General features: G+C 40.8%; 1 protein-coding gene across 1 annotated transcript in view; it reads right to left on the reverse strand.

Annotated features, from left to right (window-relative positions):
* Positions 1–22134, reverse strand: part of kirrel3b (kirre like nephrin family adhesion molecule 3b) — a 148328-nt gene that overhangs the window by 48360 nt on the left and 77834 nt on the right. The window contains exons 2-3 of the mRNA XM_063906201.1: positions 9673–9822; positions 4685–4834 (exon numbers count right to left, since the gene is read on the reverse strand). Coding sequence (XP_063762271.1) covers positions 4685–4834; positions 9673–9822 — 300 coding nt within the window. The remainder of the gene's footprint in view (positions 1–4684; positions 4835–9672; positions 9823–22134) is intronic.

A 22134-nucleotide genomic window follows, 5' to 3' on the forward strand; every position in this document is an offset into this window, starting at 1 on the left:
TATACACAGACACATTTTAAGTGTAGCAAAACACTTTTATCAATCTTATGGTAGTGTTGGTGTCATGATCTACCGAATGAGCGGTGCCAAATAAAAAGGAGCGATGGAAGGATGAAGATGAGATGAGGAGCGGGGAGATGCCAGAGCTGTCAGAAATATGCAGAGCCTGTTCCTTCACAGCGCAGCCATGTGCAGCCCTAGAAGCTGCTCTCCACAGATTGGGAGGGTGCTGACATCGCTGCGTATTGCTACGCATGTATGTGAGAGACTGAGGGTGGGAGGAAGCAAATTTGGGATTCGGGTTCCAAAAATATCGCTTATTGCGAGGTTCTGCCAATTATTAGCCCCCGTGGTTCTACATTTTTCCCTGATGCCAATCATTTCTCTGCGAACCATAACAGTGAGCTGAAGCAAGACTATTTACTATGTAGTGTGAGTTCAAATCTGCTCGGCACCTGCACACAGTTGGTACCGTTGTTTTTGCAGAGCACAGATGTATCATTGTCATTTCTCCTCCTTCTGTCGAAATACTGAGGATTAAACAAATATCCTACATACAGTCTGTCTACCATAATAACGCACCTGTTCCCAGCCTCTCTGATATCATAGATGTAGTTATCTCTCCATCTCCTCTTTCAGACAAAATGGCAGTAAAAGGCAGCGCAATTTAAGCGTAAGTCATATTTTCTTCCAAAATGACTGCCGTTTAAGACACCTTATCTCTCACTATACTTCAGCTGAGATGCTTGGCTAGACCTAAATTAACTTTTGAAAGAGACAAATTGGTTACTTACACGGGAGGATTTAAAGCTTCTTTTTTGAGTGTGTCTGGAATTGCCTCACACACGCATGCGGTACGCACACAAAGCCAATGACAATCTCAGTAAGAGGGATATGCTATGACTTCTAAATGATGAAATGAAGAAAAGACAACCATATATGACAAGATGTGACTCATACGACACACAACCCTTACCCCCAACCCACCACTCTCAGCAAACGAACTGACGATAAAAATACACATAAACAAAACGCAGGTAAACAACCAGCAGAAGAAATCTATTCTTTGCACAAGCTCTTTTTTCCCTGAAACAACAGCAATAGCCAAATTGAACTGATAATTATTTGGTCAATCCTGACACTAAACACATTCATGGAGCGTGGTAAACATTATTAGCGTCTTGTTTTCAACACAACAAGTCCTTACCCCTCAGCAGCTGTTTGTTGTTTTATGTTTAACCCTGTCCTCAATGTCCACCCCCATTACCAAAGGAAGGGAGTGATCCTTGAGAAATAATGAATTCAGACTTATCCACAGAAATGGCTGACTCAGCTTTGGCAATTTGACGCAATAATAACAAAAGATACCCTTGGGCTTTGGTGTACATAAAAGTTGTTGCTGAAGCATGGGTCCAAAAACATAAATATTTGCTTAAAGTCAGCTTAACTTCCTAAAGCATTTCCCATATTCTGCCTGATCTAAATAGCACGGTCAGCAGTATGACCTTCATGACACTGTGCTGGGCAGAGCTGGAGCAGAGAGCTATAATTATAAAATGTTGATTAAAAATGCTGCATGAAAATAAACCAAGCTCCTCACCCACACTTGCCCTTACCACACTTTGAAAAGCAACACTTTCCAAAAATATCAAGATAAAGTGAAACATTTAAATGTGTGTCAATGAGTTAACATCAGAAACCCGCATAAAAGCGATGGTGGCAGCAGTTCAGCTCTAATGAATTACTTGAGAATGAGTCATCTTGGCCACTTACTTATCTTTTGTGTTTATATCTGATCAACCTGATAAGTATTCAAATGCTCCAATGAGTCAATAAATATCCCCACACTTCATTATGACACATTTTCCTCTTTGAAAAAGACAAACGCGTGTCAGATTTACAAAAAAACAGGACACCCTCAGAGTAGCTTTTCAGCCAAAGACCTTAATCAAACAATGGTGATCTCCTTTCCCTTTGTTCTAGTGGTCCCCAAACTCAGGTAGAAAGATTAGAGCAAAGGTCTGGAGCAGTGCCAACTTGCTGCAAGGGATATAATTAGCCCCAGGGGTATTTTTTGGACCTGAAACCCTCCTTTCCCTTCCTTCATAACTAATTCACAAGACCTTGGTTCTCCATAAGGGTAAGCCTGCAGGCCACGAAAAAAAAAAAATGCTTGGAAGGGTTAAGTTCACCGTCCATTTTCCTCTCTGAGCTTTTTATTGAAGGAACCTCATTATTGTTTGCAGATGCTTTAACTGTTTTGTCTTTAGTTGCATCTCTCTTGCACTTTGAGTATTGGCTGAAATGGCTGACGGTAAAACAACAGCCTTTGTTAACTACGACATCCTGTTTCTGTAAATGAGCAAGTCGGGTTATGGTGTTGTTTCTTTTTAGCCTTTCAATTAACTGTTTAATACAATCACCAAAAAAAGAAAAGCAGAGTATTGGTTATTTGGCAGTGATAAAGCCATTTGTCTATGTGTTAGTAAATATTTATGTTATGTTATTTCAGAGCCTATTAAAGTCGAGTGGAGAGACGTTCCTCTGATATGGCACACGGAGGAGTTTGGGCTGTTATTGAGTTATGGGAGAGTTTTAGATTTATTCTGCTGTCAGCTCAAAGAAGGGAGGCTGCATATACAGTATGTGTGTGTGAGTGCACTTGTGGGTAGGTGTGTAGGCTAAGCATATTGTGTATATGCCTATGTATTTGTGTGTGTGTGTGTGTGTGTTCGCATAGGTGTGGGGCCGTAGCTGTCTTCCAAGTCGATAGACACACTCTGTCACCACTGGCAAGTAATTGACAGCTTGGATTTTGCAGTGACACGGGCCTTGCATATATTTCCCCCATTACCTTGCGTGTGTGTCAGCCTGCAGTTCTCCCAAGCAGCGCACTCAGGAGTCAGTTAGCTCGGCAGGGGATTAAACAAACACCTTCTATTTGGGCTTATGGGAAGGAATGATAAACTCGTTCACCCTCAATCAGCCAAATAGGTCATAAAGGCTTCCTCTTTCTCATTGCTAATTGGTTATTTAAAAAGAGTAAGGCCAACTACTGCACTTCCTGGTGTTGTGCATTGCTAGCGGCCCAAAGGCAAGCATTTTTAAATCATTTGTTTCTTTGTTTTAATTACTTTGAGTAGTCAACGTAGGACTTGCCAAATCAGGAAAGCACAGTGTCAAGGGGATTAAAGAAAAAAAAAAAGAATTATTTTCATCTGCTGCATAGCAGCTGTTCACTCCTCGATGAATGAAACAACATGATGGGTTCACATGTGTAAGAAAACTCCCAAGGATACTAAGGTACGTTGTTGAAACCTACACGTCATTGAATTCAGCTTAATGGCTGAATTGGGGACTGTGGAGTAAAAAACACCTACCTATCAGAGGGTCAGTGGTTCGATCCCACCCCCTGAATTGATAAAAGCATTTCCAAACACCTCAATATAACGTGGGAACACACACATTGAATTCTTCCCTTTCTTCGGGCGGCAAAGTTTCCTTGGAGAGCACAATGTCAGAGCTGCCAAACTTTGAAAGATTTCTATGAGTATATTGAAAGACGGACAGTAGTGGAAGGTAGGAAAGTGCAGTAGCATTTTCAGCCCTCTGTATAAGTACCCATAATTATTCACTCATATCCATTTGCAGGGGGCCTGGCAGCCAGAGAAACGTTATGCCGCAATTTGTCTTCCCCTCTCTCTTTTTACTCTTGCTGCCTTCTCCCCTACAAATCGTTAGTTTCACTTTTCATTAGGCTGGATCAATAGGGCGGATCAGTCGCTCGTGGCAAGGCTACTGCATGGCAGACACCCCTCTCTCTCCACTCTTTTTCCTTTCACCCCATTCCTCTTCCCTTTCTTCTGCTCATTGTCATTGACTCTAGCCTTTTTCCAGCAATCCTTCAGTGAGGGAGGTTATGCGAGGCAGCAGGAGACAGAAAGCAGGAGGAGGCTTCGGGGCAAAGGAAAGGGACGTTCACCAGCGATGGCACTTCTGCTACCCAATGAGGCAGGAATGGCCACACTGAATGATAACCCAATGAAGTTGAATTAAGAACCAGCAACCTATCAACATGCAGTAATAATGGAAAGAGAGGCTTCGTGCAGTGCAAGGAAATGAACATAGCAATGTAAGAGTTCTCTAAAGTTAAACCGTATTGACACTGTCTGCCAAATTGGAAACAATAGCGTTGATTTAATCCTTTCTGATGGTTTTATATCTTTTGTTCTCAGGATCTACTGTTGATTTCTGATTATGTTTTGAGTAAGACTGCATGTGAACACCTGCGTTTCAAAGTGTGCCTCTATTGATACTTGCCGTGCAATCGAAAAGTGAACAAGTACACATACTGGACTCCTTCATTGTTGTAAAGCACCACTTCAGCTATGGCCTTTGTTAGTACTTCTGTCCCGTGTTTAGGCTGGAGAGTGTTGATTTGGTTTGAACAGTTGCTTGTTTTCCCGTTGCCATTGAAAACACCTGGACGTTATATTGACTATCAAACAAAACACTGCTTTCCTCATTGAGTCTGATAACAAAGTCATACCATAATAATATAATGCAATAGCCAATGAGAGTGAGAAGTCAGTGAGTTGTTTTACACTTCAGGGATCGGGGGTGGATGGTGTTGGTACATTGGTGTTGTTTGGACACTGTGTGTTTGTGTGTAATGTGGTCTCACCCAGCACAGTGAGACGAGCAGGACGGGACCTCATGGCAGCTTGGACAGCCTGGCACTCAAACACAGCGTCATCCATCAGCTCGACACGCTGGATCCGCAAATGATGCTCTCCTGAACCGTGGTCGCCAATCACTGTGTAACGAGGATAGCCTGCAGCGCAAACACATTTGTTCATTTTAATCACATTCAAAATCGAAATACAGCTCATTTGCCACATTTTTAAGCTTTGCAAATGTTATGTCATTAACAAAACACCACAATAACTTAAATGTACTCTAAAATAGGCTGTTATAAAACATGTACTTTACTATCAAGTTGTATATGTTTACTGGCAAACACATTTTAATTTGCAAACACATTAAACGCAATATTGGCCTGAGTGTTTGCATATAATTGCATCTGCATAAGCACATAATACGAACATTCACTAGGTCAGTACTAACTTAATAAGTAAGCATTGTTTGGGATTGCATTTGCTAATTTACTCACAATGCATCCCCATACAAGATTAAAACATTAATAGTATAATACATATTTTTTAAAGCACTCCTGGCAATGCTAATCAGCTGCTGTAGAGGTTGCAGCTTTCTGCAGAATGATGTTTTACTGCAGCCATAAACAGGAACAGCTAGAGTTTGAGATGTTTCAGCATTGCTCTGAAATGATTTATAGCTTAATAATGCAAGAAAGCAGAGCAATATCCAAGAGACCTGGGCCTTTTACACAAGTCAAGTGAGATGGTTTTAACGATATCCCCCTAACTATTATTGAAATATGCATTGAGAGTGTGTTGTGGAGTGCGTCCCTCCACCGTGGCCAATAAGCAGGAAGAAGAGTGTGTTTGACTGGAGAGCTTTATAGGATATTTCTCATGCTTTCAGAATTGCTTGTCTCTGAAGAACCCTTTTCTTTTTCTTTCACTCCATCTTTTCAAATTATTGGTGATACAGTATGTACAAAGAAATGAGAATGTCTGCTCATAAAATATGCTCTCCAAAAAATGTTACATATCGCTAAAAAATAATTGCTTTTTTTTCTCCAGCGTTCCTTAAGTAATTGAACAATGATGAACATAGAGGATAGGAATGGAGACATTCTTTACAGCAGAACAAGGACAGCGTTATAACAAGCCCTTTTTTTTTAACTGTGTGCTTTGTAAAAGAAAAGTCAAACTTTAGACACTTGCTGTTTCCTTTCAAAAAGGACTCTCAGTATTCATCCAAAGGTTGGGGCACTGCCAACAAATGTTGGGGAGAAAAATATTGATTTTCCAGTAACAGCTAGCCAGTGACTCATATTCACTTCAGAGATCCCCAAACACTCCAGTCTTTCACTGTTAAGGTTTTACAGGTTTTAGCGCCCAAAAAGAACATAACAGACAAGGCAGTTTTGTAACAGCTTTTTAAATCCTTGAGTTTTTATTCTGCAAAAACCCATCGTATGCTCAAAGACCAATTACTGGCTATTGATTCAATGAATCCAGTTGCCTTTAATAGAGCATGAAGTGGGCCTCATTTTATGCTGGTGGGGTGAGTTACAGCCGATTAAGCCACTCTTTGCATTTCATCTTCCTACGTGTAGCCTTTAATCTTAAGGGTCTATACTGTGGGTGGACACAAAACTGCCTAGACATATCAAAAACTGGGGATAAAATAAAGAGGAAGGCAAAAAGCCTACTAAAAGTCGGAAGCTGCACCAGTGGATGTTTCACGGGATAGACAGACAGGTGATACAATGTACAAATTATAAATCTAACAGGGTTATCATGGACGTGATTATAACTGAAAGCTTCTATTAATACATTTAATAGCCATTGACTGAACAATGCATTCTGCTTTTCCATGTTTAAAATCCTGCCCTAAATTAGAGGACATTACAGTATGTGCACAAGGTCACAGAGAGAGCCATTTTGCTTAAATGTTATGTTCATTGATGAGATTCAAAGCAATAATGCCATTGCGCCATTGTGGATCACAAGGGTAATGATTATTGCACATTATGAATGCCTTGACCTTGAGATGACTCCATTCTACTGAGCGAGAGCTCATTGCATGTTCCCCAGAAACCAAATATACGTCAGATGCACTTTTGTTTTGCTTGTTTTAATTGTTGCAAGGTATAAGCCATTTTACACAAACAGATGATCTGGCCAATTATCTCATCTGTGCCTCCGGCAAACTAAGAACATTTTTTGCCGTGTGAGGAAATGGCTCTGCTCCAATTTCATCTCTGTGCATTAACTGGATCCAAACGGAAAAGTAATTTGCATTTGTGGCGGATAGTATTGATAAGAATAATATAATCTAATTTCCAAACGACAGAAACGCACTGTTGATGTATTTTTCTTACCAATAGCACCTCGATCACACCTTTTGTCAATATGATTAAAATGATTCTGGCACGCATGAAGACTGATCGCCTTTGCGCATGTGATGTGTACCTACGAAGGGCCATTGATCTTAGATCTCAGCGAATTTCAAAGACACAATGTGTTACCCAAAGCAAATAATGTAAAATAGGCCCATTAAGGAGTAATGAATCCATCAGAGGGCGATGGATTTGTCTGGAGGCTGGATCAATGGTGAACGTGCATGTGTGTGCGCAGGTAGGTATACAGACACTCGAGGCGTGGCCTAGTGATTTATTGCATTCACCTAGACCATGTTTCACACATTATATCCACCGGGGGCTAAAAATAGGTTAGCTGCAGCTGTGAACAGGTGACCGGTGTTCAAATTGCTCTCATGAGAAGTAAGAGTGACAGATTCTCTTCTCAAGATCTCATTCCTATATCCCAAGTGCATGACATAATGTAAACAAACACTTCTCTCTCCATCTTTACCGTGTGCACATGAGAATAAACTGAAAGCTGCTTTGTCTGTTCGCACCATCACCGTGCGTACCAGATATGCCATGCATATTCAGGACATTGATTGGTATGTTCTGAGCGGTTGTGGGGCTATTTTGCTTTTCTTTAATTAGAGTGGAAATGCATGACACAAAAGGGGAATGAATAGAAAAAGGCAGGGACAGATAGGAATCATTGGCTTTTGTGCTGTGATTCCTCGCACTGCACGGTGAAAGAGTTCTCATGGTTTAATCACTTCTCCTGTGAATGGAAACAGGTCCCGGGCGTGGAACACCGTTGCCGACGCAGCTTCTTTCTATGAATAGCCGAGCAGACCTATATTATTGAAATGCTCCGTGTAACATTTGATTCGTCGCACTTTTTATGTATACAGCTGCCACTTTCATTTCATTGTGTACGTCTTGCAGTGGATGTGCCTTCACTCTTTTACTGCCGCATGCATTGCTTGTTTATGTAGGCAGGAGTGATAAAAAGGACAGCTGTGGAGCTCTTTATTTAGAAAAAGTGTCATCCGTCTCAATAGAAGGCACTCAGCCCCCTGTCCGTATCATAGTGTTGATTTTAGCGACCTATCTTTTCAAGGCAGGCAGCTATTCCTCCTCATACAAAACTTTGTGCACTTTATAAATGATTTACGAGAGAAAGATCGCTCAGACTCCACGACGTGCCCCTGATTATTCAACCAAGTAATAAGAGGAGAAAAAGGTCAAAATCACTGCTTCTTCTTCCTTACTGTCAAACTCTTCAAAGATGGCTTGTTAAAGGTTGATCTACTTAAATGTTCTTGTGACCACTGACACAATGTTTTCCTTCCTTTTGTGTTTGGCCAACGATGAAATGAGATCTTGATCGTCTCGTCGTGTTAAACCAATAAATATAAGAGGATAAAAGCAACTCTACATCTCTGCCACGCTGTGACCCTAAAGAAATGTTCTCTTTATTCCTTCCGCTCTCTCTGTCTATCTCGAGTAATCACAAATACTCTCCCTGTCCGCCTCTTTTTTTGTCAAAGGAGACTGGGAGACTGCAAGACCATTGTTTACTGCAACCTTTCAGTCCCCCCTGGGCCTGATAAGGACCTGGAAAGGGAATAGGATGGCTTTACTAGGGCACTGTCAGCCACTGAGGTTTAATTACACACCACATCGGCGACAGGGAGGGCCTGCGATTGTTAAAGGTCAGAGGGTAAAAGACCCCCAATCTCACTCGAAATACTGATCTAATCGTTCCTGATCAAAATAAACCTATGTGTTCAAGAAACGGCTGCAGTTTGGTAATTTTCTGAGTGTGCCTTGAATTGCAATTACTCTTGATTTCTTTATGGGTCACAATGGGCTGGTATGTGAGGCAATTAGAAAGCTCAACAATAAAGACTGTGCCGTTAAAGAGTGAAGCATCCTACTGTGTGTAGAGTGCTGTGTACAGATTTAAATGGATCTCTTTTTCGGAGGAATTTAATGATCATTTCAGTAAATGATGCATGGGTACTACGCTTTTATGGATTTTTTCATTCAATAGCTCAGTGATTCAAAGGTTGTAAATGTTTATTTAGAGGAGTGATGTGTTTCTTTGAAATGTATCAAGGTCATGAATATACATTAAGCCTTGACTGGTGGAACAACAGGCTACTAACTGACAGTGCAGTAGTCACTTTTACTCCAAATTAAACAATTAAGGCAATTATACACGAGGTGCGGTGTAATTAGAGGATGCCAGCTACTCTTCGAAAAGCCATTTAGCAGCCTGAAGCACCAGAGAAAGACCGGTGCCACTATTGATTTCACATTTTATCCCGATCGTGTGCTTCTCTGCCAAACACAAAATAGAACAGATTTAGCGCTGCATCAAACCCGTTGACATATATTATGTTTTCATCCTGTTTGGTCATGTTATGGAATATAAGTAATGATGTTTCACATAACACTCGCAGTGTCATATGTCTAACTCTTTAATGACAAAATAGTTTATCTGTCTAGGGAGTGATATATTTGGTGACATTTAAGCGCTTTGGATAACAAAAAGAGGGTATCTGAATATGACAGTGCATTTATTATTGGACACTGAAGGTGATGGAGAAATAAATAGGGACATGCTCAAGGTGATAAATGCTGTTACTCACCAGCGAGGTCTCGGCCAACTCCCAGCGCCAGGCCGTCTTTGATCCACAAGACAACGCCATGGTAGGAGGGGATGGTGCATGGTAACGTCACAGGCTGGCCTGCCACCACCACTAAGTCCTGTGGCTGCTGGGAAAACATGGCTTCCGCCCCTTTGGAACAAAAGAAAAAGGGACAAGTTAGATTTGATTAAATCCTCAGGAATAATGCTAACGTTGAGACACATTTTCCTAATGGCCAAACAACCAACGCTGTATCCAGTTCTCTTTATACGTCCATGGATTTGACCCATTTAAATCATAACACCATTTCAATATAATCGGGGGAAAAGGACATGGAACATTCAAAACCAAACAGGGGAATACAAGTGTCTTTAAAAACACCTGCTCTCAACATTTGAAGTGTTGCATGATGGGAAAATGAAGTGAAGTGCACCATATGCACGCATTTCGACCAATTTCACTCAAACCTCTTGTCAGACTCACGTTGAAAGAACCCTAAAGCGTGACATACAAACGTGGCACATCGTTTCACTATTCATGATACGGAAACAAGATACTGTACACGAGTCTGAGGTGTCCTCTCAGCGCCGGGACTGAAGCGCGGGCAAAGAGACAGCCGTCACAGCTCGGCTTGGTTCATTTATGAAAGATGTCACTGTACAGATGGGCTGGGCTCTTACACACCACAGCAGATAACACGATCTTGTCTGCCAACACTGCTTTAGAGGCATACATTAACTCCAGCTCACACCCATGTATTCCAACTGTGCAACCGCTATTAGCAGCACTCCTCCACCGTGTGTTCAGGCGGAAAGTGGTGTGCAGTGAACTCCATTAGAGGCAGAGGGTGTGTTAATGGGGAGGGGGCACAGTGGCTGGTGAAGAGGTGGGGGTGGTGTTGTGGATCAGAGTGAAGGGTACAGAGTGGTACTGATGTGTAGTTAGAAACACTGGCAGGCTGCCTGTCAACTAAAGCCTACACACACACATACACACACTGACATGCATTCATGCAGGCGCAGTCTGATTCTAAAGCGTGAACTGCAGCAAAGGTTTAAAAGTGTCACTTTCTGCCTCGCACTCTACTGAGACAGTTTTGTGAGCAGCTCTTTCTTTTTTTAAACTTCTAAGATCCATGGCTGGGATCAGAATGTCTGCCTCTTTCTTGAACAACGTATTCTTTCTCATTGCTATGTGCAGCAGCACAAACACAGACGCACTATTATGCCGAAATGAAAAAAAAATGAGAAAAAAAATTCTAACTTAATTATATGCAAATAAAAAGCTGATAGAAGAATAACATGTAGTGAATTACAATAATAAGCGGAACAAAGAAAGCGTATTTTCATCTTACAACATCTTTGTATCATATTGCAGTCATCTTCTGCAGCTCTTTGTATGCTTGGTTTTATATTCAAAGGAAATTACTTATCCTATCGCAGACAAGGAAATTGATTAGCTTTGTTCTACGCTTTCAAAACACACCAGAGAAAAAGATTGTTGTCATACAAGGAACTGATTTTAATTCTGTTGGAGAATGCCATTAGGATCCCCACAGGTCATTTTTCAGCCTTGAACTGAATTCCGCGTGATGGATAGCTTGTTAGAGATGTAAGCAGAAGTTTTCATATTGATTCATGCACTCTCCTTCCTCACACCAACAATGCACTACTACACATAGGAAGTGCACAAACCTGCCACATTTTAATATATATCTATTACCAAACCAACAACAGGGAAAAAAAATAACATCCTGTATCTCAAAGCATATAATGCATCATATTGAGACTGAACAGCTTCTGCCAGCATAACAAGGCCCTTCATAAGTGTGCATGTATATGGTGGGTAATGCTGGCTAGGTGACACTTATCTCAGCAGAGAGTATGTTTTGCCCTTCAAACCTAGACAGCTTTGTTCAGCACTGAAAGTGTTCCCACGTGAGGAGCTTATCTTGGCTGTACCCCGCTACCCAGTGAGATGAAACACGCTAACATATAGACAGTTACTCGACAGATCTCTTGGCATGTTCAGGAAAACTAATGTAAATGCCAGGGAATCTTGTATCGGCTCAGTCATGACTGATAATATCAAACGGTTCAGCCTGTGCCGTAATTGATTTAACATTGGAGGGATGTTTTTGTTGCTGCATACTTTCCTACATCCTACCTTTGTCCTAGATCTTTTATCTGTTCTCTGGACTCACCGCCTCATGCTATAGAAATGTTTTTTCTACCTCTCATGCAGCTACATGTTCTCAGAGCAGATTAAACATTCTTGGGTTCATTTTAACTCGATGATGTGTCTTGCATTCAGGCATATTTTAGCACATAATTTGCAGTAAGACTTCACGTTAATTCAGTGTCACACTCTGCCCTGAAACTGTTGTAAACAAAATCTGACTTCAAGCAGCCCCCTCAAAAACATTAATTAACTGCAATGGACTGAATCAGATTGTGAGCCATTATACTTGCAACTTCTCTTGAACATTGGACAGAAGAAAGTTGTATAATGTCTTCTGCCGCACTGACGCTGGCTTTTCAAAGTCTAGAAAACACCCCGTATATTTTCAACTGGGTGATTTCAGCTTGAGCTAAGGGACTGAACCTTTCTAACACAAATGGTGTGTTTGAAGCTACAGGTATGGTGTTGAAAGATGTAACAACTTGGTCTAACAGATGACACAATCAAACTGCATTTTTTTTAATTGTAGGACTAGATCTTTACCTATACTTGTGACTGAAACTAAGGAAGGACAATACTGAATGGCGAAACAAGCATGGCTGTCAGTAGCCAGTTCACTACATGGCACATAAACACATGAAAACATGATGAGTATGTAGTAACAAAAGCCAGATCATTTGATTTCAGATGGAGTTCACCAAGAGTATTCTCAACGAAGAGAGCTGACAGTTAAGAACAGGTTTTAATGCTTAAAGACACAGTTTTAGACCTTGAATGTCAGTATGGACTGTCTTGATTAGGGACCCCACCTCTGCAGTATAGTAGGTATTATCAAAGCACAATTTCCTTTAAAGTCTCTACTGTTGCCAGAAGACTGATATCCTAGAATGGCTATTAAAATACACCGGTGATAGAACAAATCAAAGACTTAATTGACACCAGCTTGTACTTGTCACTTGAGCAGTTAAAAAGTGACCTCCTTCATTCAATTTAAAGCCTGGCTGAGTCTTTAAAGGGACACCGCAATACAGAAATTAGGGGATGTGTTTGAGAATGCTGGGCCTCACATCAAGGTGGCTATATCCATTCATCCGTCCCCTCTGCACCAAATAAATCTCTGTCTTATCTGCCACATTTATCCTTCACTTGGCATCACATCGTTGGGCAAAAAAAAAAAAGTGCCCATACCGAATCTACCTCTCTACTTCATGCCTGCCAAAGTGACAACCCCATATCCGCCTTATTCAACATTTTGTTCATTATCCAAATGTCTAATTTAGAGTTAGGGACCTCATTTTAGACTTCATCTGTGGCATGAGGAGATGAGCGTGATTGTGCTCAGGTGCCCAGAGAGCTACATTAATAATGCTTTATTTGAAATCCTAATGGGGTTAAATCCAGTGCTTGGTAACAGAAAAACAACAACACAAATGATAAAATGAAATTTCTAGACATGCCATTTTGTTGTGAGACAAATGGGCCTTGACTTCAGGGGTTAGGTTCCGTAAATGTGTGGGCACACAGAGCAAAAAGAGACGCCTTTTGTCTGTCGCTAGAGACAACACCGCTTTGTTTTCTCCCTCAGCAACAGCCAAACCTCTACTATGCATGAAAGTTAGAAAAACAAACTTCATTTTTGCATGTTTTGTCTAGGGAATTGCCGACAATAACAGAGAAATGTTTTACTTCTAAAGTTTGGATTTGCTAAATGGAGCAAAAGAAAATGAAGGTCAGCATCTTTGTTGGAAGAAAAGTAATTACAACTTATTGTTTATCTACGCAAAACATCCAATTATGATATGAATATGGACACAGATTTGAGCAATGGTCAAATTGGAACTGCAGGGTAAATCTCCAAGGATAAGAAATGATTCCAAGACAAATATCTTTGGGTGTGCAAACATCACATAATACATCTGTCAACAAAGTTCAGTTTATCACGTAGGAAACACTTACATTTCAGCTTTCAAATGGACACATTTCTATATCCACATTTCTTTGTCCTTTATGTATTCAGGAAAGGAAATTACAGTGGGGAACCAGATGTCTATGCATTACTCCTTACCAGATATATGTATGTGCATCAAATCATAGAGTATGATTCCTGCGGTTTGATTGAATGCCCTACATTTACAAAGGTGAGGCAGATCTTTGATAAGGACTGCCCAGTTGTTTCAAATGAGGGGGAAAAAAATGCAGAGAGCCGTATTGATAATGTGGACCGGCACTTTGCATCGCCTAATGTTGTCATTTCACTTCAGATAATTTGTTTACCATTGGACTGCTGCCGCATTTCCACACACTCCAGCTCTATTTTCCCCTCAGTGCTAACTGCCCCCAATTTCATCGCTCTTTGCCAATCAGGCCTGGAAATTACCGTTACGGACACACATCCAGCCCACTTCAGAGAAATAATCAGCATGCTGTCTGTGAGGCATGTGGCCACACAGCACCAAAGCTTAGCCCAGGATCATTATCAAAAACTATTACCCCTCTGGCCTGGGCATTTTATACCAGCAATTTAGAAGCACAGGAGGGCTGGAAAATATGGAGGAGTGGGCGAGTTGGTCATATGTATTGTAGTTTGGTAGCCAATGGCAAACGTTTATTTTTTTATCACATTGCTGCTGGTAGTTGTTATTCTTGTATAAGTGGAAGGACTGGCGAGACACAACGGTAGGGGGATGGACAGTGAGGGGGAGAGGTTTATTTGTATCTCTATAATCCTAAAGTACTGTTGCCATAGGTGACATATACTAGTTGCTTTTGATAAGGGTCTGCTTTTAAAGACTTCATCAATATAGGAAATTCTTGTAAATCCTATTGCAATGGCCACTGGGACCTAAGTCAACTACATATATCATCCATTAGCCATGCAGGGGCTACTACTGGTACAGAGAAAAAGCACCCCACAGGAGCCAGAAAAGTACATGTTTCCAATAGCACTCTTTTTTGGCCCTTTAAAAGCTTTGTAATTGAATACTCTTGTAAAAAGGACTTCAGCTGTGTCTTTTCTGGCCTTCTTGTCAATAAAGACCCTAATCCTCTGCAATATGGATCCAAACTGCAACTGAGCCTCGACTAGAAGCGCTCATATTTACAGCAGACCTCCTACTCCTCTTTGTCCTTCATCACCAGACACTGATTAGTCAAAAGCCTACAACTCCAGCATGCATGCTTTCATTCTGACCATAGGTCTAAGGGCCATGATTTGTGTGCTTTAATTATCTGCGGCACGATCATTAATTTGACACTCTCAGTGAGGCATGCAGCTGTGAGATTCATCAATCCATAAAGAAACATGAAATAATGACTTCTATCATGCCTGTGGTTATCACACTCTCATCCATGTTTGGGAAAGTCAGTTTTCAATTGGTGATAAGTGCATTCTGGTAAAGGTTTAAAAAAGTATTTTGACAAATTGAAAATGGAAGCGAGCACAATTTTGAGAGATGTTAAAGCAACATTAAGTGTGTGTCAGAAACTTGGCAGGAAAACAGCAGTCATGGCCACTGGAAGTCACGCTTCGATCAACTATGTTTTATAATATAATTTATACACAATATAAATTCAGCAGCAATGGGTCACCACATAAGTCACCCGATGATTCTGATTGTTCTTGACTGATTTACTGCTTGTAAGAGTGTGAAAAGCCAATTAGAGGGTCATTTTTTCAATACTTGGCCCATTGACAAATTGAAACCATACCCTGGCATAGTTCTTATTACACATGTTTGGTACACAGTGCACTTCGGAAACAGACACACACATTGTGCGAGACAGTTCTAATCTCGGCCTTAAGTCGGAGGGCATGCAGACACTAACTCTGCAGATGAAAGTGACTAAATAGTAGCTTAGCTCATCTTGCTGAAATAAATCTGTGAAATTCCATGACTGGTACAGCATGTAGTTACAAAGAAAGAAAGTCTGCGCCCACAGTCAATGCACAGAGAATGGTTTAAGTACACTTTTTTATGAACTCAAGTTGTCAAAGATTGCCTTCAGAGTGTTCTGAAAAGAGGAAATTACTTGAGACCACGTGAAGAAAGGTCTACCTTCAGAGGGTGAACGAACAGCAGGAATGAAAAGGCCTTACATATTTACCATGGTTCAGGAGTATTCACGGCAACAATGGATTTTTTAAAAATCCTGTTGTAGGATGGTGTTTTTTTTCAAATTTCAAACCTGCTTTCTATAAGGCTTTTGACGCCCTATTCCTCAGAGCAGTCAGGCTTTTGTTATATGGGCTACTGCAATCATATAAAAATGTAATCCTCAGATGCAGCTGGCAATGTTACAACAATAGTAACCAATAATGAATATTTCACGAAGCTCTATCAAGGCCATTAGAGGCGACATGTATTACTATCACTCTGTCTTCCTCATCACAATGCTCAAATCCTTTTTCCTGCCTGTCCACTTGTAAAACAAACACTGCTGTATGCAGACTGATAATACGCCAAGCCTATCTCTGCTGTGATGGCTGCCATTATTAGTAAGATTTGTCTGTGGGAATGCAAATTCATGAAGCAGGGAAGATAAACATCAGTGCTGCTGGAAGACGCCCTCTCTCACACTGTGCATTAGTGGAGCATGACAGTTGCCAAGGCATAATCAAGACGGATCGCCTCCAATGATGACTTCTAAAAATTACAAATGGCAACAGCGGGGAAGGCCTTGCAGGCATTCGCTTTATCATCAGCTATAAGGCCAGGAGAAGTGAGATTCCATGGGCTCGGTAACTGGAGTACCAGGGGCAACAAACAGTTTATTATATCTTCCCATATTGCATCTTGTCTGGTAGTTGTAATAGGGGTCCAAAGGTCATCAACACATCATGAGCCTTGGAATGGATTCTCAGCTTCCTACATAATCCAGGGGTTGGTTGCATTAACAGGGTTTACGCATGGTCCTAAACTATGTCGTTCTTAACATAAACCGGGCCTAGGAGGTACATGGATTGATCCATTAAGGCTTGGTACAAATCTTATTCAACAAGCAAGCAAAAAGCAAAGATCTGAAGGGCACACATCCTTAGTTCTAAGCTATGAGGTCACTAAACCTCAGTGATTTTGTCCTTAAACAAAAACTGTGTATTTGAATATCGTGATACCAATTAATCTGACAGGTATTAATATGACACTCTACAGTATACAGTATGCAGGTGGTGAAGAAATGCCAGGTGAGGTGACTGAAAAAAAGCAGCGTGTGTTGTTCAATGCTGCAATTTTACATCCAGAAACGATATGAAATTAAATCTGAAACATGCACAGCATTACTAGATATTATTAAAACTATTGACGCTCTGTTCTGTAGTTTTCTAATGCTATTTGATGTTATCTTGGATTCGTACAATCGATGATGATACTTTTATCAGTTGCCTTGCACTCCACACACACAAGAGTTTGCCGAGCTTACAGTTCGGGCCGCTCCTCTATGCTCTTTTGATGAGAAAGCACTGATGAAATATTGAACGGAATATGATTTGCAATATGAGTTAGCTATTTTTATGATGTAAAATTGTTTATGGAATATGGCTCACTAGCACAAGCACCAAAAACACTACTGGTTTGAAGGTTTATGAGTAAGCAGATTTTTTAGTCTGGACAATGGTAGATAGATAGAATAGACAGAATCGGAGGATGAAACCCTCTTTATTAGTCACATGCACACAGCAGAGCACACACAGTGAAATTGGTCCTCTGCATTTAACCCATCCTAGTACAAGGAGCAGTGGGCAGCTGTTGTGCAGCGCCTGGGGAGCAATGGGGAGGGGGGGATTGTAGGTTTCCGTTGCCATGCTCAAGGGCACCACAGCAGGGCCCTGGATGTGAACTGGGACCTCTCCAAGTAGCAGTCCACTTTCCATATGTCAAGTCTGTTTGGGGACTTGAACCGGTGACCCTACGATTCCCAGTCCAAGCCCCTACTGACTGAGCCTCTACTGGACAGATTTAGGCTTTATTTCAAGCACTTTTGGTCAGCTTTGGTTGTCAATAGTGACTTATAGCCAATGCCTTATGTTCTTGTACCGCCTACAGATTCATTTTTGTATCTTTATATCCGTGAATGTTTTATTTTCTTTGATTCCCATAATGTTGCCACAAATTAGGAGATTAATCCCACTTAATCCTAGAGCAATAAGCATTGACGAGCTGCAAATCAAATTAACCTGTATCGACAAGAATAGACGCAGTGTACCAGATGTAAAGTCCATTCTGAAGACTGGTGTTATGAAAGACCGTCTTAGTTTAGGAGTAAAGACCAGTTGATGCAACAAGCAAACCCTAACCCTAAAACAACTACTTTTCTGATGGACAACAATGAGACTGCTTTAAACAAACCGGTCTTCAATGTTGTCAGACTCTTAGACATCCGAGGGACGGGTATTCAAACTTATATATTTGTTTGTGAGCTTTGTTCTGGATTTACAAGACCTAGTCTGACCACTGATTGTAATTACTGTTGTAAAGCAGCAACTCCTGTGGGCTGGTTTCCAAGGTAACTACAGTTCAAAGAGAACGATTCAAATATTCTAGTTAGGAACTGAACGCCACATAACCCTCCTCCCCTGGCTGGTATTGATTAAAAAAGTGTGTGGAAATGGAGGGACTCGCTTTGCAAACTGGACTCCTTTTTTTTTAGCGTACACTTTTGCATAATGGCAAGCCGGGACATAAAAGAGATGCAAATGAGTTAGGGAGATGGAGAAGAAAAGAAGTTTGGGACTTCAGATGGGGACTGATTGAATACGAAGGGTCCCTTCTGTTTCTCCACTCCATCATTACATCCTTTGTTTCTCAACTTTCAACACTTCATCGCGTCCTGCCTCTTCAGAGCACTCAGTCAATGGGTTATTAGTTTGAATTTTTGTTTTCAGAGCTCAAGGACAGCCTTGCTATTGTCTCTTTGCTGACACATAAACACTTGAACGTTCACCGAGTGTACGGTGTCAAGACCCTGATGATTTGGAAAGGGTTTATGTGTGTGCAGGGGAGGGACAATGAAGGGTGCTCAAAGTGAGCTTACATTGGGATTGATCATGTTCATTAAGAAATGATGAGCATTTGAAACAGACGCAGGTGGCTGATTTGATGGATGTGGTGTTGAGAGGGACAGAGTCCAATAGGGCATATTATATATTTTGAGGGAGAGTCCCATTTTTCTATTACATGATATGTCACAGGCACAGAAAGCCACATTGAGCTGCCTTTTGTCCAGCCATAACTCATATTTTGTAAGGCTGACAAGATAAAAGTGTACCTTGACTTTCAAGACTTGGAGCAGTCTCTCTTTTGAGTGAGATTAAACCAAGAGATAGATCAAAGCTCTTCGAAAATAAAGCCACAAGGAAAGGTGTCCAATTGCTATAAAGGTTTAAAAAAGGTCAAAGAAGTTATTATCAGGTGTTCATCCTATAAAACAATTATGGGGGGGGGGTTGTTCATTCAGTTTGGATTTTGGATACAAATCCAGCACAAAATATGTTACGTATCTAAAGAACCTCTCGACAACTTACATTTGATTAACTTGCATTAACTAAACTGAGGATTAGAAACTCCATAATTGAGAAGATTTTTCTGAAATACATCGTTTAAGAATAATCTTTTCAGCATACCTAAAACAAAATGCACTTTATATCTGGCAAAGGTTTCTTTTGCAAAGACTTGTTTTCTAATCCACTCTATTCATAGAGCTTTGGAACACACACAACAACATTTTGTTCTACATCAGGAAATATTCAGCAAAAGATGGTGCGTTTAGTCTGCAGCATAACTGGCAGAAAAAAGCAAAGTACAGCATGAGCATGTGAGATGTAGGGAGAAATATAGGCCATAATCCAAGTGTAGAAGATCAGATAGATGGATAGATGGAAAGATAGACAGACAGACAACAGACAGACAGATCACTTTTTCACACGCAAATTCCTCTCTAAGTTGGCTTAATTAAACACATTTCCCTTTTCCTGTTGGCTTCAATGGATTTGAGTAGAACGCCTGTTACAGAAAGAAGGCTGAGAGCTCTGCTCCCACCATTTCTCAAGGGAAGCAGCAGTTAATACTTACATTTCTTCAGTTGAGATGGATTTATAATTATCCACTTCCAGTGATTAATGGACTTATAATTATCTGAGATGAAATATATCAATGCAGATGTGTGTGGCTTCAATCACAATCACATTTTGTGATAATAATAAAAAACACTCACAGGATGAGGGGATAAGCGGTGCGTTAATCACACCAAATCACAGTGCTTATGGATAAACTGGATCTTTTTACATTGTTTTGCTTGGAAACACTCTTCTAACTGCAATAACCATCCTGAAGAGAAGCTAACGTAATCAGTGTTTCTTTAGGAGATTTTATTTATTGCATTCGGAGTTTTAACAATCACCAAGGAGAAAGGTTTCCTTCCAGAAAAAGGAATGTGTTCTCATTAAAGAATATGTTCTCCCTCAGCTTTCTGTGACTCATAAAAACCCCATTCGCCACCCTCCAGCCTGTGTAGACATCCATTTCCCTTTCATCGTCTTCAACCATTCGCTTCCCTTGGAGACAGCCTCATCACATTCTTCTTCCCTGGCTGCTGTGACATTGAAAGAGACCCCTAATCAAAACATTTGTCTTTCTTTCAGCCTGCGCTCAGACCGGTGAATGAGAGCTGACACCAGAGGGAGATGTATTTGTCCCAATCAGAGCCTCATCTCTGTGTCACCGCCGGGCGAGTGTTTTATCTAGACAGGGCACTGATGAATCCACCACTTAGCCTTGATTTTGAGGAGCGGCTCGCCACTGCCAAAGTACCAGGTTAAATCACAACGTCAGTAGCTCAGCCATGGCCATTACAGGCAACTCAGACATTGTGCATTAACCATAAATGCTCATAAATGTTGCAATAAGGATCTCTGCCTTCTCGTTTGTCAAGTGAGCTGTAATTACAATGTGTCGTTGCATTGGGAACGAACAATCTACATTATTTTATTCTTCTTGTAATCCGATTTGTGTTTGTGTCAGTGTCCGATATGTGTCAATTATAATGTAAGCACATGTTATCTCTTAATTTATATCCATCTTGTAAATGTGGCATTAAAATTACAGCTCCAGGATGCCTGCTTTTATATGCAGCAGTGAAAGTAGCTTGCCTAACACCATTTCTTAGGGTTGTGTTAAGCCATTGTTTTGCCAAGTAGGCTACACTTAACCAGCCATGTTGCTTAAAACTGTCACTATGCTGCATAATTAAACTAACTTAGTAGCTGAAAGCAGAAAATAATGGGCTGCATGTTTCACACACAATGTACTAAGAAAGTAAAAGCTCTTAAGAAGGCCACTTAGATTTTTAAAAGGCAGTATTTTAAGAAAGGGGCTCAGCAAATATATGCCATTCCATGGACTATAATTCATCTCATATTTCTTTTCAGATAAGCCTTCACATTTCCATTAGATAGTATTTAACTTAACCCATCTGGTAACCAGGTTGTAAGGTGTCAGCAGCTGTACACTTAAAACGCAAGTGATGAGGATGAGTGTATTACACTTTGGATTTAACCAAATGCATGGCCATCGCTGCAAGCACTTTCCGCTATATTAGTGGAAAAAGCTTTTTTTGAAAAGTGGAGAAAGCTGTGTGTGTGTGTGTGTGTGTGTGTGTGTGTGTGTGTGTGTGTGTGTGTGTGTGTGTGTGTGTGTGTGTGTGTGGAGAGAGAGAATGAAAGGCCGACTCCTGCAAGCTGCAGTACCTGTCAGAAAGAGTGCAGTGTTGTTACAAGACAAGGGAGGAAAAAGGAGGCTTTATCAAGGTGTGCAGGATACCAATGACATGAGATAAGAGGCCTGAGTCGGAACTACATTATGCCACACCTTCACTAAGAGGACTCTGTCAAGACAGGAGTAAAGATCCATTTCAGTGCGGGAGCCACCGTGATACTTGACTGCAGAAAGCCATTACCTTTCAAGTGTACACTCTACTTTTAAGTGCATATAAGGCAATAAGCGGACACTCAATCCTGTAATTTCATTTGGATTCTATAAGACTTTCTTTGAAATGCTTAAATGGACAAAAATGTTATTTTCAGAAAGCTTTAGGCAACGTCTTTAAGGTTTTGAAAAATGAAGCAAAGCTGTCCTGCTGTGTATGAAATGCGTTTGCAACTTTTACAAGAGGTGTGGTTTATGGTGAGAACACCAGAGGAGATGATTGTCTGCAAAGTCTGTAAGTCATAGATGGAAGTTGATTTAGATGCTCAACGGTGTGTCCTAGAGCGTCCTTTACCAGTCTGCT

Source organism: Eleginops maclovinus, chromosome 18, assembly GCF_036324505.1.
Source record: "Eleginops maclovinus isolate JMC-PN-2008 ecotype Puerto Natales chromosome 18, JC_Emac_rtc_rv5, whole genome shotgun sequence".
Classification (NCBI taxonomy): domain Eukaryota; kingdom Metazoa; phylum Chordata; class Actinopteri; order Perciformes; family Eleginopidae; genus Eleginops; species Eleginops maclovinus.